Genomic DNA, 18,657 nt, shown 5'->3' with positions numbered 1-18,657 from the left:
AAAACTGTTCAAGTAAATCAAGCAGTCAGTAAATTAAATCCCATTCTAAGCTCTAAAATTCATTGTATATACATGCCCATTAGACATCGTTTAAAGAATAAACACAGGATGAGCAACATCTCATCTCCTGTTTACTTTTAAGATAATTTTTACAAAATAATATTCCAATAACACTTTAAAAGACTCTTTAAAGGCCACTGAGGTATGGGCAGTTAAAATCTATAAAGGCTAAAGGTTTCTTAAGCTCCAGCGGCTTGACTGAAAGGTTTTCTTCCATACTTGGAAATCTGATTAGCATTATATAAAAAAGCCATATCTGACTTGCTGCGTAACCAAAGTTGTGGTTATTCTTTATACAGCATCTAAAATTTCACACTCCATCAACACATGTTCAGCCTATTTTATCTTGGCAATTAATTTATTATTTTTCAGAACACAGTGAAGCCTTGTTTTCAAGTCATTCATAACTTTATAAATCAGTCTTGCACATGAAACCATGCATCTGTGAACCGTAGAAAATCCTTGCACTCAGGAGATTAAGCTCCTGACACCTTTGCTGATTAATAATCATGGAAATAATAAGATCAGAAGCAAAATAAATGATCATTTAATAGAGAAACTCACAAAACAGCCCTTTAACTTACATATTCCATCATGTTATTCGTTTCACATTTCCTTTTGCTCAGTCTCCAGTGCAAGCACAGCTAGACAAGAAGGAGAGTAAAAGAAGAAAAATGAGCTCTATTTTATTGCAGCACACAGACTAACCCATTTGTCCACCTTTCATATTTTTAGTTCAACAAAAGCATCTGTTTCCATACTGTGCAATTCAGACCCCAACGGTACGAAGCTGCTCCCTGTGGTACTCACCTTGTGGTATAACCTATTGTTTTCCCATTCTAATAACTTCTCAATCGATCTTCGTGTCTGGAAGACAAATGAGAAAAAAGTTTACTCTTGACTGGTTTTAGAAAAACTTTGTTTTGCAGCTGCTTTTTGTGTGAAAAGGAAAGAGGTATAAGACAGTGACTGAGTATAGGGTGGTCTATAACACTATCAATATTCAAGCACTAAATTGCAGCCTGAACAGAAATAGTACTTTGTTTTGATAAAGATATGGTTTTGGTTTTTGACATTGTATTTTTTAACTGTTTCGAACTTACTAGCCTCTGATTAAAACTATCAAAGTCTAAACAGCTAATGTTATCTACCAAATGACACAAATTTAAATCCCCATTTCTTTCAAAAATATTGTAATACTTAAGTAGTAAAACAAGAATACCTTAATATATGTATTTTAAAACAAAGGTTATTTACACATTAGTTAACGAAAAGGGCCTTTATAGTAAATTTAAAAAGGAAATAATTAAAGGTTAATAAAAAAATCAATTTGCTAACAAATCAAACTAATTTTTACCTCATACTTATACATAATGTCCAAATTTAAAAGCTAGTTTATTATTCCACAGATAAAGATTTTCCAACAGAGGCAAAACTGCATTTAAACCAATCATTTTTGTTGGTTTTCAAACAAAACTGGTTTTACTTGAAAATCAAACTATTCAATACTACTGTTAAAGGAATCAACTAAGAAATTTATATTTAAGATCACTTGATTTTTGCAATATATACTATGCAGCATGAAATGTTTCTTGCTTGGGAGGAATAAAGGGGAGGATAATTCATGGTGCCAGGTGTTAGGATGAGACTGACACAGCTGCAGGTGCAAACAGGACAGTGCTGCCACAAGAAGCAACTGCAACTTGCTGCAGCTGCAGCTTCCTTGCAAGGAAAGGAAAAAAGCAGACAGCTCCATTAATGTGGCACAACTAAATAAGTACTAATCATCAAATATGAAAATCTTCATGTCAAACAAGGATGAGCTAGGTGAAAAACTGTTAGGATCAAGCTGGTTTTGAATACTTGAATGTTACATAATAAAATGTTTAATATTTAAAGTACCTACTATAATCTAGTTACCATATTACCTCTTAGCATGTTAAACATGCTAAAGACACACCACAGTCACAGAGGTGCCAATTATAATTCATAACTACTACTTACTGCCTTACATTTTCTAAGCTTATGTCATAAAAATCAGAAAATCAACTAACTCCCTGGATAATAATATGCCAATGACTAATTTATTACATTACTTTTTTTGAACAGTTTTTTGGCAAGAATTTTAAAGGAAAAAAGTGCCCTTGTTAACAATGATCAGCAAACCTCACTTGTTTCTTTGTAAAGATAGCCTTTTAGAGGCAGCTCTCCTTTTAAATGAAAATAGGGCAGCAGTTATGGTCACACTTTTTGTTAATTTAGTTGCCAGTCAGCCCCAAATCAAAAGAAAATAAGGCTGCAGAGTGTAATTAACATTCAGTTCAGTCGTTTTGTCCCTTGTCTAGCCCCCAAGCTTTGTTAAAATTGCCATCTGAATGCTGAAGGCTGTAGGGAAATCGATTTGATTCTAATCGCACCATGAAAAGAACATGATCTAACTGCTTTCAGCCCTCCGTAAATCTGTACTAGGTCTTTAGCACAATGCAACTTCCAATTTAAAAAGCACTGAATGTCTCGTCAATGACTTTGTGAAGAAAAAAGAACAAGGAGCAGACATAAAAATTCCAATAGTTGTTTAAGCATTAAAGTTCATTTGCATCACAGCGAACCTGAAAAGGGCTGACCTCTCAAACCGCCTCTCAGGTCTATGAAGTTGTAGCCTTGACAAGCTCACATTGACAGAGCTCATTGACTCTGAAAGGCTACTCTATCAATGGTGAAAAATGGCAATAGGTTCTACTCTGAGCAGGCATCTGCCTGCCCACCCGCTGCTAAACCAATGGCAAAACCGATTCAAAACCTGAATCTACCTTGTAATCTTCCTTTCTAGGACCTTTTAATAATAGATTAAGATTACTATACAATTTGAGGTTTTACTTTTTACTGATGGTTTAAAAAGGGGGCAGGGGGTATGAAAGAAGTAAGGTGGGGAGAACAAGCTTTCCAAGTCTCTTGTTTCATATTAATGTATAAAAATTAAAAGTTTGACATTACAATCTGCAAATATTCATTACTCACAGAAAAAAGGGTAGTTACCACAATCATCATTTCATCACAAATTTAAACCCATACTATATTACAACAAGAACAAATCTCATTATGAATGGATCTCATGGTGTATATGATACATACACACACACATAAATTTAGAAACTTAAATATTTACTTTAAATAAATCAACTACCAGTATTTGAATAAAAGGTAATTATAAAGTATGAACCTTAAATTCCAAAATATTCATGTAGGAATTCTGAATTTATCCTTTGCCTCTAATTGGAAGTTTAATGACAAGGTTTGATGATATAATAATTATATCTTACAATATTTAAGAATTCTAAACCAAACAAACGGTGGTATGCCATATTCTAAGTAAGCATCTAAATATAAAATATTTTTACACACTTCACAGTCTGGAGTAATAGCTGTGAATTAGCACCATCTAATCTTGCTATGAGACTTCTTTCCTGCTTGACAGGTGAAAAAAAAGCACTTGCACGTGCAGCTTAATTAATCATTGCACTTGACATCTCAATGATTTACAGTGAGGAGCAGGTGAGAACATACAAAACCAGAAAGGAACCCTTCATCTGAGTGGAACATTTCTAGCACACTAAGGTGACAAGTATATAGATTGTAACAGTCATTTAAAAAAAAAGAAAGAAAAGAAAGAAAAGAAACTGTGCCACAAATTATTTGTTAGTAACAACAAAAGCTCAAATTAAATGGGGAAAAAAAAAGCTTTAACTACTGAGAATGTTTAATACTTTGCAATTATTTTAGTTAACAAAATCAAAATATATTTTCACAATTAAATACAACACCAATTTGGCAGATATTGAAAAAATATGACACTTCAGCATTTATAAAAGCTATTTAAAGCCTTTAAACATGAAAAGAAAGTACCTTATTATTGCAGTAATCTAGAAATAAAAGTTAAAGAGTTTATGTCCACAGGGTGGTCAGATAGCTATTTCTAATGAAATATAAGATTTAACATTGCCAAACTCTGTAATTACTACTGGACGAACAAACTTAACCATATAAAAATCTGTCCTTGATTTTTAAAAGTTTGTATCGATCACCAAATTCAACATAAATTAAAGCAAACTAATATGCATCAGAAAAAAAACAGTATGTATAAGGTCTGTCAACATGAAGTACCAAAAAAAAATATCATCTTTCGGTATTCTAGGCCAGTGGATCTAAAAATAAGTCATCTTAATTTTCTTAAAAGAATTTGGTGCTTGTGAAAAGCACCAGACTGACAGTCATGGGAACTAAAAATCTTCTATTTAACTGAAAGAACAGGGGAAAGGGCAGTGCAGGCTTCAGTGCAAGCTTCCCTACAGTGGGCCTTAATCCTTTTCAGTGCTCACACCCTGGGGGCGAGAGGACAGGTTAGTGGTTCTTAACCAATGAATCCTCAGTCCTTCTGCATAAGATGATCAATAAGAAATCTAATTTTATCATGGATTCTTATCCTTAATTAAAAGGACCAAGACCATCAACTCATACCATGTAATCAAAACAAGTTTTTTATGAGAATAACATGTCAACTAACCTGGTTGGAAAAAGGACTGCTCCAAGCCTCTGGACTCCTCTCTCACTTTAACTTTTTTTTTTACACATTTCCTCATTTCAGCACCTTGCTAATTATATTTTTCTCACTGGTGAACTAGTTCTAATATAGCTGTTCAGCAATGTTAAAGTAAAAAATAATAGAGGTTTAAAAATATCATTACAATTATAAATAGACTTATTTATTAAATAGACTCAACTTGAGTAGTAAGTAGTAAAACAGGAGGATAGAAATTTTGGCTTCTACTCCTTTGGTTCCTTTACATTTTTGGCAGAATTGTGGAAATAAGTCAAAACATGCCAACTGCAAAAGAGGTAAAATAGCCTGGATAATTCACATAAAAGGCTAATTAAATAATGATGTATCAACAATTAATATTAGGTATGATATAGCCTTATCAATTTCCAAAGAAGCATCTAGAGTAAGCTTACAATAGAAAAATACATATGAAACACCTAGATAAAGTTAAGTTACTGCAATTGAAAATCAGAATTTCCTGAAAATTCAAATTTGACTTATTATTAGAAGAAACATTTTTGTAATTTTTTTTCTAATATCATACTTTCTAAGGAATATGTTATTATTCCCTATAAACAAATTATGTGCCACTAGATATAAATAAGTCTTTCAGGACAGCAAGAAATCATTTAGAAAATCTTCAGTGTATTACTTCTCTACTTTGTTACCACTATTACTTAACAGCATACTCATTACCAACGATTCATTTACTCACAATCGTTTGAAAAAACGGTTTTTCAAAGAAGTAGTTTTCTAGAACTTGCTAATAAAATCAATAGAAATTTCATAGATTTTAAAGTACTTAAAACCAAAGGAAAAACGTTTAATGTGGAAGCTGTAACAAAATTTCTCTGAATTTTTCTCAAAGAAATGGCATTCTTATCAGTCTTTAGAACATAAGATGCTAAGATATGTTAACAAAATGTATAAATAGGGTAGCTCACTAATAACTATTTGTAAAAGTTCAACTACTTAAAATTAAAGCTTATTTGAACAGGATTTATTCATAACATCACAATGTTCAATGTCTTATTTAAAACAAGTTTTAAACTCCTAAGTTTATAATGCATTAATTAAGCTTTAGCTAGAATAATGCTTTGAATGTATTCATAATTTTTTAAACTTTTAAGTATTTTCAAATAAAAACTATACTTATCTTTTGACATCTGTGCAAATTCAAATCATTAAAATAAGTGAAACAAAAATGTTCTTAGTTATAAGTCATTAGAAAGAAACCATACAAAATTTTAAATAATTATTTTAACTTAAGAGAAAATTACTTGATTCACCTCTGTCTGTTCTGGATTAATATAAATCTTATACTGCAGTTATGTGCAGAAAATTAAATGGCATATCTCAGTATTATGATACATGAAAACTCTATATTCGCCAAAAGACAAACTAGAATATGATTAGGTTCCTCAAAAGGAGTTTTAAACAAATTCCCTTCCTGTACTTAAAGGCTGCTTTTTAAAATTTTATGTGAATATTAACTTTTAAGTAACCTAGATAAACTAAATATCCACTAAAGTATATTCAGAACAATCCTTTTCATACTGTTTGTTAAAAGTACTATTTTTAGATGAAGATAAACTAAACAACTGCAAATATTTTGTGTATCAAAAATGCCCTTTTAACTTAGTACTGAGCAGTGACTTACAGGTACTAATCTTAAAACAAGGTATGCTTAAATACAATTTAATCAAGAGTATATGACTAGGGCTTCCCTGGTGGCACAGTGGTTAAGAATCCACCTGCCAATGCAGGGGACACGGGTTCGAGCCCTGGTCCGGGAAGATCCCACATGCCTTGGAGCAACTAAGCCCACATGCCTGGGAGCAACTAAGCCCGTGCACCACAACTACCGAGCCTGCGCTCTAGAGCCCACGAGCCACAACTACTGAAGCCCGAGAGCCTACAGCCCGTGCTCCACAACAAGAGAAGCCACCGCAGTGAGAAGCCCTCACACCCCAATGAAGAGTAGCCCCCACTCGCCGCAACTAGAGAAAGCCCGTGTGCAGCAAGAAGACCCAACACAGCCAAAAATAAATAAATAAATTTATATTTTAAAAAAGAGTGTATGACTAGGCTTGTGGTTCTTAACTTTTTAAGGTTACTCTGACTACCTTGTGAATGATGAAAAAAGCATTTATGCACCAATATGTAAAATGTTGCACACAATTTTAAGGGGTTATCCACAAACCTCTGATAACTTTTCAGAAAATACTGATAACATCAAAAAACTAAAACTGAGTTTCAATTGACAGCAGAAAATTAGAAAAATTATTCATAAGACAAATGAATTTCACTAAGCTAATAGAGTCAAATGTATTACTATCAGGGATTTTTAAAATCTATATAACTACACAAGGAAGAATCACTGGCTAGAACCAACAGGTGGGGTTAAAAAAAAATTACTGATTAATTATAATGGACAACTGGAGAAACAGAAACAAAAAGGAGTAAGGAATAGTATTTGTTGATCCTCACTTTGGATGTGACCCCATGCCATGTGTCTTCCCTTTGTTACCTTATTTAATCTTCACAATAAACCTAGAAGGCAGCTTGTATAACTTTTATTTTACATATGAAAACTGTGTCTTAGTGGGGTTTAGAAACTTAAAGCTACCCTAGGAAATGGTGGAGCTGCGATTTGAAACCAGGATTGTATGGCTTTCAACATCACGCTCTCTCCATTATTCAACGAACTATGAATTTGTAAAGAATTTGTAACTTGTTGAATAACATGTCTATGACATGCAAGGTATCTTAAGCCACTAACTAGGCTATCGGCCTTGAACAGCCAACTTAATCTAAAACTAAATTTTCTCCAGCTCTAAGGTCTAGAAGTACTCATTCTACTTTATTCTTAAGTCTCAATGAGATTTATCCAAAATGTATTTTGTTTTTGTTTATATCTTGCTTTGTGCAACAAAACATGAATTGAGGTATATTATTATTTTATAGATTAAGTACACAGGCTTAAAGAAGTTAAATAGTTTGCCCAAGGTCACACAACCAGTAAGGGTAATGACAGGATTCAAACTCAGATCTCTAAACTTTAAACCCAACATTCTTTTTACTTGGGATCAGCAAGCATAACTATTTTTACTTGCAACTGAATTAAGAGACATCAATTTATAAATCCTCCCAATCAAGGCAGAAACATAAAATGAATACAATGTCCTTAAAATACGATTTCGATTCCAAACACGAAGAAATTTCAAACAAAATGTTAAAAAACAAGATAGTGATAATCACACCATTCTTTCCTTCCCAACATGCAAAGAACAGCATAATCTTTATGTAAAATCAAGGTAACTAGAGACTTATATTTCTGTGTAGGATGTCAAACTCAAGCCAACACTCCCATCAGAAACGGAAATGGATAAACTGAAGAAGAAAACAAACCCATTATTTTTAAAACATCAGAAAATTCTGGAAGCAACAAGGACTAGATGAAATAAAATCCAGAGAAGGAAAGAGCCCTTTCTAAATCATTTGATGATTATGTACTGGCCATTTTCTTTCTTTGTTGATTAGAGAGGTCAGCTGAGGATTAGGCTTGGCACCAGTGGGACTCTACTAGGGAAAAGGGAAATCAACAGTTTTTGTAGGTTGTACAGCCTGGCCCAATGGACTGGAAATTAGATGTACCCTAAAATGCAAAGCCAGTTTTCCCTAGAGACACTACTGAATTCTGGGGCAGCATGGAAGGATGGGGGACCAAGACAAAAAGGCAGAGAAAAATTACTCATAGTCTCCTAGTATTTAGGAGACAAAATTCTGCTAGATGGAGGAGGATCTGCAACAAACTCATGATTGGTCTCCCCCTCAAAACACCTGAACCTGCATAAGATGGAAAGTTAAACTCAAAATATCCAAAGGATACAACCTCCTGAGGAGAGGAGACAAAGACCTGCCAGGCCTCAATCAAAAGTCTGAAAGGGTCATACCCAAGAAATAGAAAACCAGCGATGGACTGAATCTACTAAAATTGCAACCCAGCCCAACCCACCTCAATCTCTCATTAGATCAAAGTGATCGTTCTCCTCAAGCTATCTGCCTAATACAGAACAGATGGGACCCTTGATTTTGGAAGATTTTTTCTGGAGTTTCTACTTCATTCTGTTTATAACATCTAGCATAAAATTTAAAACTTTAAGAGTCAGGAAAAAATGACCAATAATCAAAAGAAAAAACCCACAGAAACAGATCCACAGATAATCCAAGTATTGGTATTAGCTGACAGGAATTTAAATTAACTATGATTAGTACGTTCAATTAAATAGAGGGAAAAGATGGACAAAATGGGTGAAAAGATGAAGAATTTCAAAAGAGGACTAGCCTCTATAAAAACATCAAATGGACCTTCTAGAACTGAAAAATACACTATCTGAAATTAAGAACTCATGGCATGGGGTAACAGCAGACTGGACACTGAAGAAGGTGAGCAAATCTTTCTATAAACCACCACACCAATACTATGTACTAAATATTCAGAGGGAACTGAATGTCAGCCAGCTCTAGGCAAAACACATTTTAAAGGAGTCTAACACATCTTTAAAGTCCCAGTGCCATCTCTGCACATTTAAGACTCAAAGTTTACACTTCTTTCTTGCATATCTTCTTTCATAATGAGAATTTAATTTAGTAACATGTTTCTACTCCAGCTAAAAACAAATCATCAGTGCCATTCACACTAACGGAAGTAATTTATTTAGTTTATGTAAGAATCAGTTTTCTAAGTTTCACGCCTAAAGTATTCTTTAAAATGAAACAGCAATAAATATATTCTTCTGGTCCTAAGAAATTTTTTACATGAGATCCCTTTTCCACAGCAATTGAAGTAAGATTTGAAAGAGGTTAAACCTATTTATCCTTATAATGTGGGAGATACTAAAGAAGAGGCAAGAAACTGCAAACTGAACACTTAAGGATAGATGGGTGTTAGAATACCCGACTCTACCTTCAGTGCGAGTCCCTGTCCCCCCTACTTTGCATTAACTCCTTACGTGACATTCTCAGTCTCTCTAAGAGTAAATACACAAGTTTTAAGGAAGGGTGTAATATTATAAAAAGAAAAAACTTTACCAGAAATAATGTGTACTTATTATATAGGGAGTGAGACCCTGATAATTTTTCAAAGACAGGGATGTTGATTTTTGTTTTTATAAAAGTAAAATAGAAGCAAAAGCAATATATCAACTCTTAGTTGTCCAACTGGAACTTTGTATAAAATCTGATTAAAATATACTGTTTTCCTGCATCTTTACCTCCTTTATGGCCTCCTTCCTTTACTGTTTGTATTTTCAAGAAATACAAATTTGTTTATGGGCTTCCCTGGTGGTGCAGTGGTTGGGAGTCCGCCTGCCGATGCAGGGGACACGGGTTCGTGGCCCGGTCCGGGAAGATCCCACATGCCGCGGAGCGGCTGGGCCCATGAGCCATGGCCGCTGAGCCTGCGCATCCGGAGCCTGTGCTCCGCAACGGGAGAGGCCACAGCAGTGAGAGGCCCACGTACCACAAAAAAAAAAAAAAAAAAGAAATACAAATTTGTTTAAATATTAGGGAAAAAATAATTGGAAAGCTAAATCTGCTGAGAAACTAAAGTACTGCAAAAGCTAATATAAAATGCTTGAACACTGTTACCATTTATAAATCAACTGGATAAACTTATAACACTCAATGGGCCTGAATCTCCTATCTTGTGAAATAATGATCTTTTAAGTTTCTTCCAAACCTCTAAAATCCCCCTGCTTCCAGGTATAAAATTAAATTATGATTAGTAATAAAAAACAGCTTGATTTTGTATCCTTATCAAAGAGTGAAAAAAAAGCATATCTGAGGCTTTAAGCCTGGGGTTCAAATTATGGCCTAGCTTTGTAGACTGTGGGATCTCAAACAGATTACTTAACTTCTGAGCCTCAGTTTTCTCATCCTTAAAATAGGAATAATATGAATGCCTACTCTTGGAATTTGGGGAAGATTGAATGACACAGTACAAGTAAATTGATTAACTCAGTGACCCTGGCATAAAGTGAACACTCAAGATTAGAAGAGGACGTTTGGGTTTTGCAATATATATGTGTATCAGATCATCATGTTGTACACTTTAAACTTATGCAATGTTATGTGTCAATTACATCTCAGTAAAGCTGGGGGTGGGGGAAGAATACATGGGGTAGATCTTACATTAAATGTTCTTGTCACACCTACACACACAAAAAAAGAGGGAGGAAAGGAGTCAATTATTAGAGGTGATGGTTGGGTTTACAGCACCGCTTATAATGTTGGTTTCACAGATGTATACTTATCTTGAACATATGAAAGCCCTTATAAATATGTTATATTTATAGAAATAAAGCAATTGGATAGCATTCGTTAAAAAAAGTTAGCACTGGTTTTCCTATACTTTCAATTAATAATAATGATTGTCATAAGACTACATTTAACTCATCATCTCTTTTGTTTACCAGAAACTTTTCAAGATCGCCCTTCACTAAAATTTCATTATGATGTTTTTAAGTTTGTTTTGCTTTCATTACCTGAAACATGTTAGCATTTTTCTTTATCTAATTCTTCATCCAAATGTTCACTGACATTCTCATCTTATGATTCAGAGTTACTGAATACAAATGCTCAAATCCCAAACAGAGTAAATTAGAGTTCTAAAAGTTTTGGGTAACTTTTAATACTGTTAGTATAACTGAGTAAGTATACTTCAAATTCCTCTCATATACAAATATTTGCAGCTCTTTGGTTATGACTGTCCTAGGTTCACTTTCCCTTGAATTTTTTTAAGTCTTACAAGGCTGCATTCTCACTCAAAACCCTCTACTCTTGACCTCTTCCATTTGGATTTTCCACCCCTTCTATACCCCAACCAAAGTAACTCACAATTATTGGATAACTAAACTTGAGGTTGAGAGAAAAGATATCTAGAAGTAAATCTAAGCATAATACAACTTAAAGTAAAAGAAATACAGTTAAATGAGATACAGGCCTTTTTTTTTTTAATCAAAGTTTCAAAACTAAATAGCAATTATCCAAAAAAACTCAGAGAAGCCAAAAAAGTAAAAGGAAAACTAAAAAAAAAAAAAAAAAAAAAGAAAGAAAATATTTTACTAAAATGTTAAATCTTTAGATTTGAAATAAAAATCAATATTGAGAACTTCTTTACTTAGAGCTTGGAAACAGCAATGTTTTGTAGACCTACACAGCTCAATTTTCAAAGGATTACAGATTTTTAGGGCTGGAGAGCACCTAGAGAGATCAGTCAGCCTCTCTTCTTCTGAGATTAAAAGAAGAAGAAGATGTGGGGGGGATGGTGGTGAAAGTCCAGTCTCAGAGAGGTTTTAAGCGACTCTCTCAAAGTCACTCAGCTTCAAACACTGATTTACTATTGTTTATACTTTATCACACTGCTCCTGCAGGAAAAAAAAAAAATGTTATTTACTCTAAAAGACAAGATGCTTTTATTTACTTAGGAATCTTATTTTGAATAGTGAGGACTATATCTTCTGAAATGTTACGTTCTTACTACTCAAGAATTTCAAAAGCCAAAAGGTACATTCATTCAGCAAATACTTATTGAACATAAAGTAGACGAGAGGCACTGTGAGAAGCACTGGGGATATAGTAGTTAGCAAGACAGACACTGGGAAGAATAATAAAATGATATTAATAGCAACTGCCGTTAACTAAGCACACACTATAGCCAAAATACTATACTAAGTACTCTACATGCACTTGCTCTAATTTTTAAAACAACACTGCAAAGAAGAGATTAACGCCATCTTAGAGAGGTAAAAACTGAGGTTTAGAGAGAGTGAACTGATCAGTCATTCTGAGTAAGTACCACTTTCCAAACCAGTTCCTCTAGCACCAAAGTGCAGGTCCCAGCTACCACATGTTGCAGCCTATTTCCCTATTCCTAAAGAAATGATTCCCTGATACAGGACGACATACAAATAAAAGTATAAAGGGAATGGAAATATACACTATTTACAACAAATCCATACAGAGAGCACTTTTAGAAAGCCACACAATTTTGGTCATCATATGTAAGAGAGAGATTAAAGCACTAAAAAAAGGAGGTAAGACAACTCATAAGATTAAGAAATTGGTGTATAAACATTCTAAAACTTAAAGAGTTCTTCAGTCAGAAAGGATAATGGCTGAGAGCATATATAAACAAAGTCTATAAAACCACTAAATGTGGGATATTTTATATATATATGCAAAATCTTAGAAGACTGAAACTAATAGTTACTTTAGGATGGAAAACAAGCTAAAACAAAAAATACTGTAACACAATGTACAGTAAAATTATGAAACTTGTTTCCTCAATAAATAAGCCAGGCTGAAAGAAAAACAAGTCATAAAGAGTTCATTTACTTAGACATCAATTTTCAAAACTATAATATTACAATTAAGGCACAATCAAAAAGCAAAGTATAATCACAAGTATCAACGAAAATAAGCTTTTGCAAAGTAAAGGTCATAAGATCTATTTAATGAAGCTGAAGCATTTTATTTGCCTGTAAGCTCCTCAAGCTCTTACAAAGAACAGCAAAAGGCTGAGGTCTTCTGCTTTATTGTCTTCCAAGCACTTATCACTATCTGTAATTACCTCATTGCTTTCTGTCTACTTTTTAAGTCTACAAGAGGAAACATATAACCTCTAAACAGTATCTAAACAGCATCTTAAACAGTACCAAGCCCACAGTGCAGCTTTAGAAATATTAATTGAATTAATAATAAGTAACTTCCAGAGAATGGCATACTAGCAGCATAAAGAAGTGGTAGCTAAAACCAGCAATTTCATAAGACACATATGCTTATATTCTATCAACTTTATTCAATAAGTCATTTTAAACATTTTCTATTAAAACAAATATATGTTATGTAATAGAATGTAAAATTCAGATGAGTGTCTGAGATGTAACACAAGACTTCAAACATATTTTGTGATTACAGGTGGCTACTTCATATTTCTAGACCCTAAGGACATATATTTATTGTCTTTTGTTATTAGAGCTACTTCATGAAAAACATGACAAGTACTTACAAACTTAAACTATCTCTGCACTCATCTAGCCAATTCTCCAAATAGACTACATGCTCTTTGAGTATAGCGTTAATATAAATCTTTCAATCCGCAGCACAGTAGTTATTTGTCAAAACACTTCCATAAAAAGAGGACATTCAGACTTCCATTTTCAGCGACGATGCAGCAATAGGCACCAGATTTACCCTCTGGCCTGAAACCACCAAAACAAACAAACAAAAACCCAAAATACCCCTCAAAGCATATGAAACTGTTTTCAAGACAATGGACAACAGACAAGGAAAGACCAGAATTCCCGGGAGACAGAGACAAATGAGAAAGGCCCTATGCTTTCCCATGATTACTGATGTCAGAGAGCTTCCAGGCCACAGTGAATGGAGGGAGAGCCCAGACAAAGCCTGGCAACTCCGAGTTAAGGAGACTGAGCTGAGAATCCGAGGAAACCAAGGCTGGAAGCCACAGAACAGAGTACCAGAGAGGAAAGTGCTGCAAAGAACTCCAAAGATCTGCAGATAGTCTCTACTGAGTATTAAGGTGAGTGCTGAGCAGCACATGTGGGTAAGGAAACTACCAAAGGCAGAGCAAGGAACTACTAGAAAGGATTACAGGAAGAGTATCCCAAACTGACAAATATCCAGCACAAAGCCTCTTTCCATGAGCCAGACTAGAGAACATCACAATTAACAAGCTACTGAGTAAAGTAACCAGGAAGGTCTTGCCTCACGAGTGCTCAGCCCTAGACTAAACACTGCTCTGGTTCCTCGAGAAGTTAAGCACAAACTGTGATATATATGCATAATGGGATATTATTCAACCATAAAAAAGAATGGAGAATTGATACACATTACAACACAGAGGAACCTTGATGAGTGCTCCTAACATTTAAGGAAGAAATAATGCATATTCTGCACAAACTCATCCAGAAAACTGAGGAGGAGGGAACACTTCCCAGCTCATTTTGTGAGGCTATCACTACCCCAATGCCAAAATCAGACATTACGAGAAAAGACTACAGAAAAATATCCCTCATGAACACAGATATAAGACTTCTAAACAAACTTATAGTCTATCAAATCCAACAAAAATATTAAAAGAAAAACAGACATGACCAAGTGAGGTTCATTCCAGGAATGCAAGGTTGGTTTAACATCCAAAAATCCAATCAATTCCACATATTTCTAAACGAAAAACGAAAAACCATATAACCACTCTAAAGAAGCAGAAAAGGTATCTGACAAAATCCACCATCTATTCCTGATAAAAACTCTCCACAAACTAGTAGAATAAAACTTACTCAGATGATAAAGGACATCTACAAATCCCTGTCATTAATATGATATGGAATGATGAAAGTGAGAATGCATTCCCCCTAATATCAGGAACAAGACAAGGACATATGTTCTCACTGCTTCTAATCAGTGTTTTTCTGGAGATTCTAGTCAGTGCAGTTAGAAATAAATAAACAAATTAAATCCAAAGCAAGGAGAAGAAATAGTAAAAATAAGAGCAAAAAGCAGTGAAATTGAAAACAGAAAAATAGAGAAAATCAGGCCTAAAGGAGTTCACTCTCATCACTCCTATTCAACATTTTACTGGAAATCCTACTCAGTGAAAAAAGAGAGAAAGAAGTAAAAGGTATACAGATTAGAAATCAAGAAATAAAACAACATGGTTATCCATGTAGAAAATCCCATAGAATGTACAAAAACATTCCTGGAATATAATAATATCACAGGACACAGTGTCAATATACAAAAATCAATTGTATTTTTTATGTACCAGCAATGAACAACTGGAAATCAAAAATTTTAAAATACCATTAATAGCACCAAAACCAAAGAAACAAGTACATATAAAGCTAACAAAATATGTGCGTGATCTGTATGCTATGCAAAAAATTACAAAATACTGATGAAAAAGGAATCAAAGAAGACCTAAATAAATAGAGAGGTATGCCACATTAATGGTTTAGAAGACTTGTTGTTAAGATGTCTATTTTCTCCATATTGATCTATAATTTCAATCCATCAAAATCCCAGCATATTTTTTTAGACACAACAATCTGATTCTAAAACATATATGAAAAATGAAAGAAATCAGAATAGCCAAAACAATCCTGAAAAAGAAGAATGAAGTTTGGAAGACTTGCCCTACCTGATTTCCACACTTACTATGAAGCTATAAGGTACTAAACTATACATATATATATATACACACACACACACACACACACATATATATATGTATATATACATACACACACAATAGATACTATATATACATATATATAGATGTATCTTGTATATAGTACTTTATAGTTTTATAGTAGGTACTATAGTACTATAGCATATATATATACTATATAGCTATAAAATATTATAAATAAGACCACATGGTATTGAAATCAAGATGGACACATAGAAGTCAATAGAACAGAGTCCAGAAATAGATCCACATAAATATGGTTGATTGACTTTTGACAATGTACCCATACAATGGCAATTTAATGGAAAAAGGATAGTCTTTTCAACAAATCATCCTGGAAAACTTGAAGTCATATGCAAAAAATGAACTTTGATCTACTCACACCTGTACAAATACTGACTCAAAATGGGTGACAGACCTAAAAGTAAAATGCAGAAGAGATCACAGGAGAAAAATGTTGTGACCCTAATTTAGGCAAAGAATTCTTAGATACGACACCAAATGCACAATCAATTTTTTAAAAATTAACAAATTGGACTTAAGTAAAATAAAAAACTTTTGCTCTGCCAAAGACAATAAGAGAATGAAAAGACAATTACAGACTGCAAAAATATATTTGCAAGTTATATATCTGACAAGGGATGTCCTTCAATTGGTGAATGGATAAACAAATTGTGATACATCCATACAATAGAATGCTACTCAGCAATAAAAAAGAATAAACTATTGATACATGAAACAAAATAGATGACTCTAAAATGCACTACCTGAATGAAAGAAGCCAGATTCAAGTGGCTATATACACTGTATACTTCCATTCATACAATATTCTAGAAAAGGCAGAACCATAGGGAAAGAGAACAGATCAGTGTTGCCAGGGTTTAAAAACTGAAGAGGGTGTGACTGCAGTGGGACAGAAAAAGGAAGTTTTTTGAAGTGAAAGAACTGTAATGTATCTTGATTGTGGCAGTAGTTACACAACTCTATGCATTTGTCAAAAATCATAGAACTGTACATCAAAAAGAGAAAATTTTACTGTATATTAAATAATTTTCAAAAATAGGCTAAAGTAATTTTTTTAAAAGGAAAAGGCAGACTTCCCTGGTGGCACACTGGTTGAGAATCCGCCTGCCAGTGCAGGGGACACGGGTTCAAGCTCTGGTCCAGGAAGATCCCACATGCCCCGGAGAAACTAAGCCCGTGCACTACAACTACTGAGCCTACACTACAGAGCCCGCGAGCCACAACTACTGAGCCCACACACTTAGAGCCCATGCTCTGCAACAAGAGAAGCCACCGCAACGAGAAGTCCGTGCACCACAACGAAGAGTAGCCCCCGCTAGCTGCAACTAGAGAAAGCCTACACACGGCAACGAAGACCCAACGCAGCCAAAAATAAAATAAATTTTTAAAAAAATTAAAAGGAAAAGGCAATTTGGAAGATCTAAAAATAATAACGATAGGACAGATTAAAAACCAGGTCTCTGGAACATGGCCAGGTCATAAAAAGGATCACTCATTTGGGGATGGGTTTCAAAGACAAGGCAGAAATCTAGTTATTCAAACTATTAAGGAATGTTAGGAAGGTGAAAACGCTAAGCTGCATATGGAGTATGCCTTTGGTCCTGATTTGCCTTAGAGTGAGACAATTCTAACCGTATAAGACGATTCCACATCACAAACGAGGACAAAGCAGAGGTTCAGAGGGGTTCAGAGGCTGGCAATCAGGCTGGGTTTTAGCTTTTATTTATACTAGTACCTCTAAATCAAGGGTTCTTAACATAGAATACCTAGATAGAATTCCAGCAGTCTGTGAAAGTGGACAGAACAAAAATTCATCTTTAATTTCACTAACCTCTAACTGAAATGTAGTATATTTCCTTAGGCTATGAATGCATGCAACTAACTGTGGTAGTTTAAATAGGACCTGTATATTTATCACTCATAGAAATCACAGGTTTTTCCTATAACATCATACTACCATGAGTCCCCTGCTATCTTATTTTGCATGCATTAATAAATATTTATAAATCACACATTTGAGGGGTTTCAGTATTTGAATAACTATGTAATTGGTTTCCTGAATAATCCAATGTATTTGAAAACACATTTAAGATACATTAAACCTTTCCAAACACAAATAAAACATTATTCTAAGAAAGGGTTCATAGGCTTCCCCAGACTATCAAAGGGGTCTATGATAAATAAAAGGTTAAAAATCCCTGCTCCAAATCATCCTGCCCCTATTTTACAAAGCACCCCTTTTTTCAGGGCCTCTAATACTCTTCATACATGCATGAAGGGTCCCTCTCTCCAATTATATAATATTTTAAACCCTCGACAGGGAAATGCACAGTTTTTTAAGCAGTAGTCAAATTTTTTATGCCCACTGGACAGTAGAGTCCATAAAAAATTAAATCATATAAATACAAGAAAGACCTTATACGTAATAATACACAGTTGAATGAAGTGTACTTTCTGAAACTACAGACTGAAATAACCTAAAAAAGTCAATCTACCTTATGTCTCAAATAAGAAGGAATTTAATGAAAGCATCTGAAATATGATCTTCTTACTAAGAATTCATGGAGAAGGGTAGGAAGTTTACTTTTGTTTTCTAAATCCTACACTGTGTGCACATTGCAATGTCTTGTTTACTCATTTAAAACAGAATCTCAAAACCTCAAAAAAATAAAAATAACTAGGTCACAAAGGTTTCTAC

The 18,657-nt window shown here is 34.1% G+C and overlaps 1 protein-coding gene across 1 annotated transcript in view; it reads right to left on the bottom strand.

Moving 5' to 3' along the window:
- Positions 1-18,657, bottom strand: part of CHIC2 (cysteine rich hydrophobic domain 2) — a 46,727-nt gene that overhangs the window by 3,786 nt on the left and 24,284 nt on the right. The window contains exons 4-5 of the mRNA XM_029235282.1: positions 871-927; positions 645-704 (exon numbers count right to left, since the gene is read on the bottom strand). Of these exons, the coding sequence (XP_029091115.1) occupies positions 645-704; positions 871-927 (117 nt within the window). The remainder of the gene's footprint in view (positions 1-644; positions 705-870; positions 928-18,657) is intronic.

The sequence above is a fragment of the Monodon monoceros genome, unplaced genomic scaffold, assembly GCF_005190385.1.
Source record: "Monodon monoceros isolate NGI ecotype Baffin Bay Population unplaced genomic scaffold, NGI_Narwhal_1 Super_Scaffold_20, whole genome shotgun sequence".
Classification (NCBI taxonomy): Eukaryota; Metazoa; Chordata; class Mammalia; order Artiodactyla; family Monodontidae; genus Monodon; species Monodon monoceros.
Note: the sequence above shows the minus strand (reverse complement) of the source record. Positions and strands in the feature narration are given on the sequence as shown.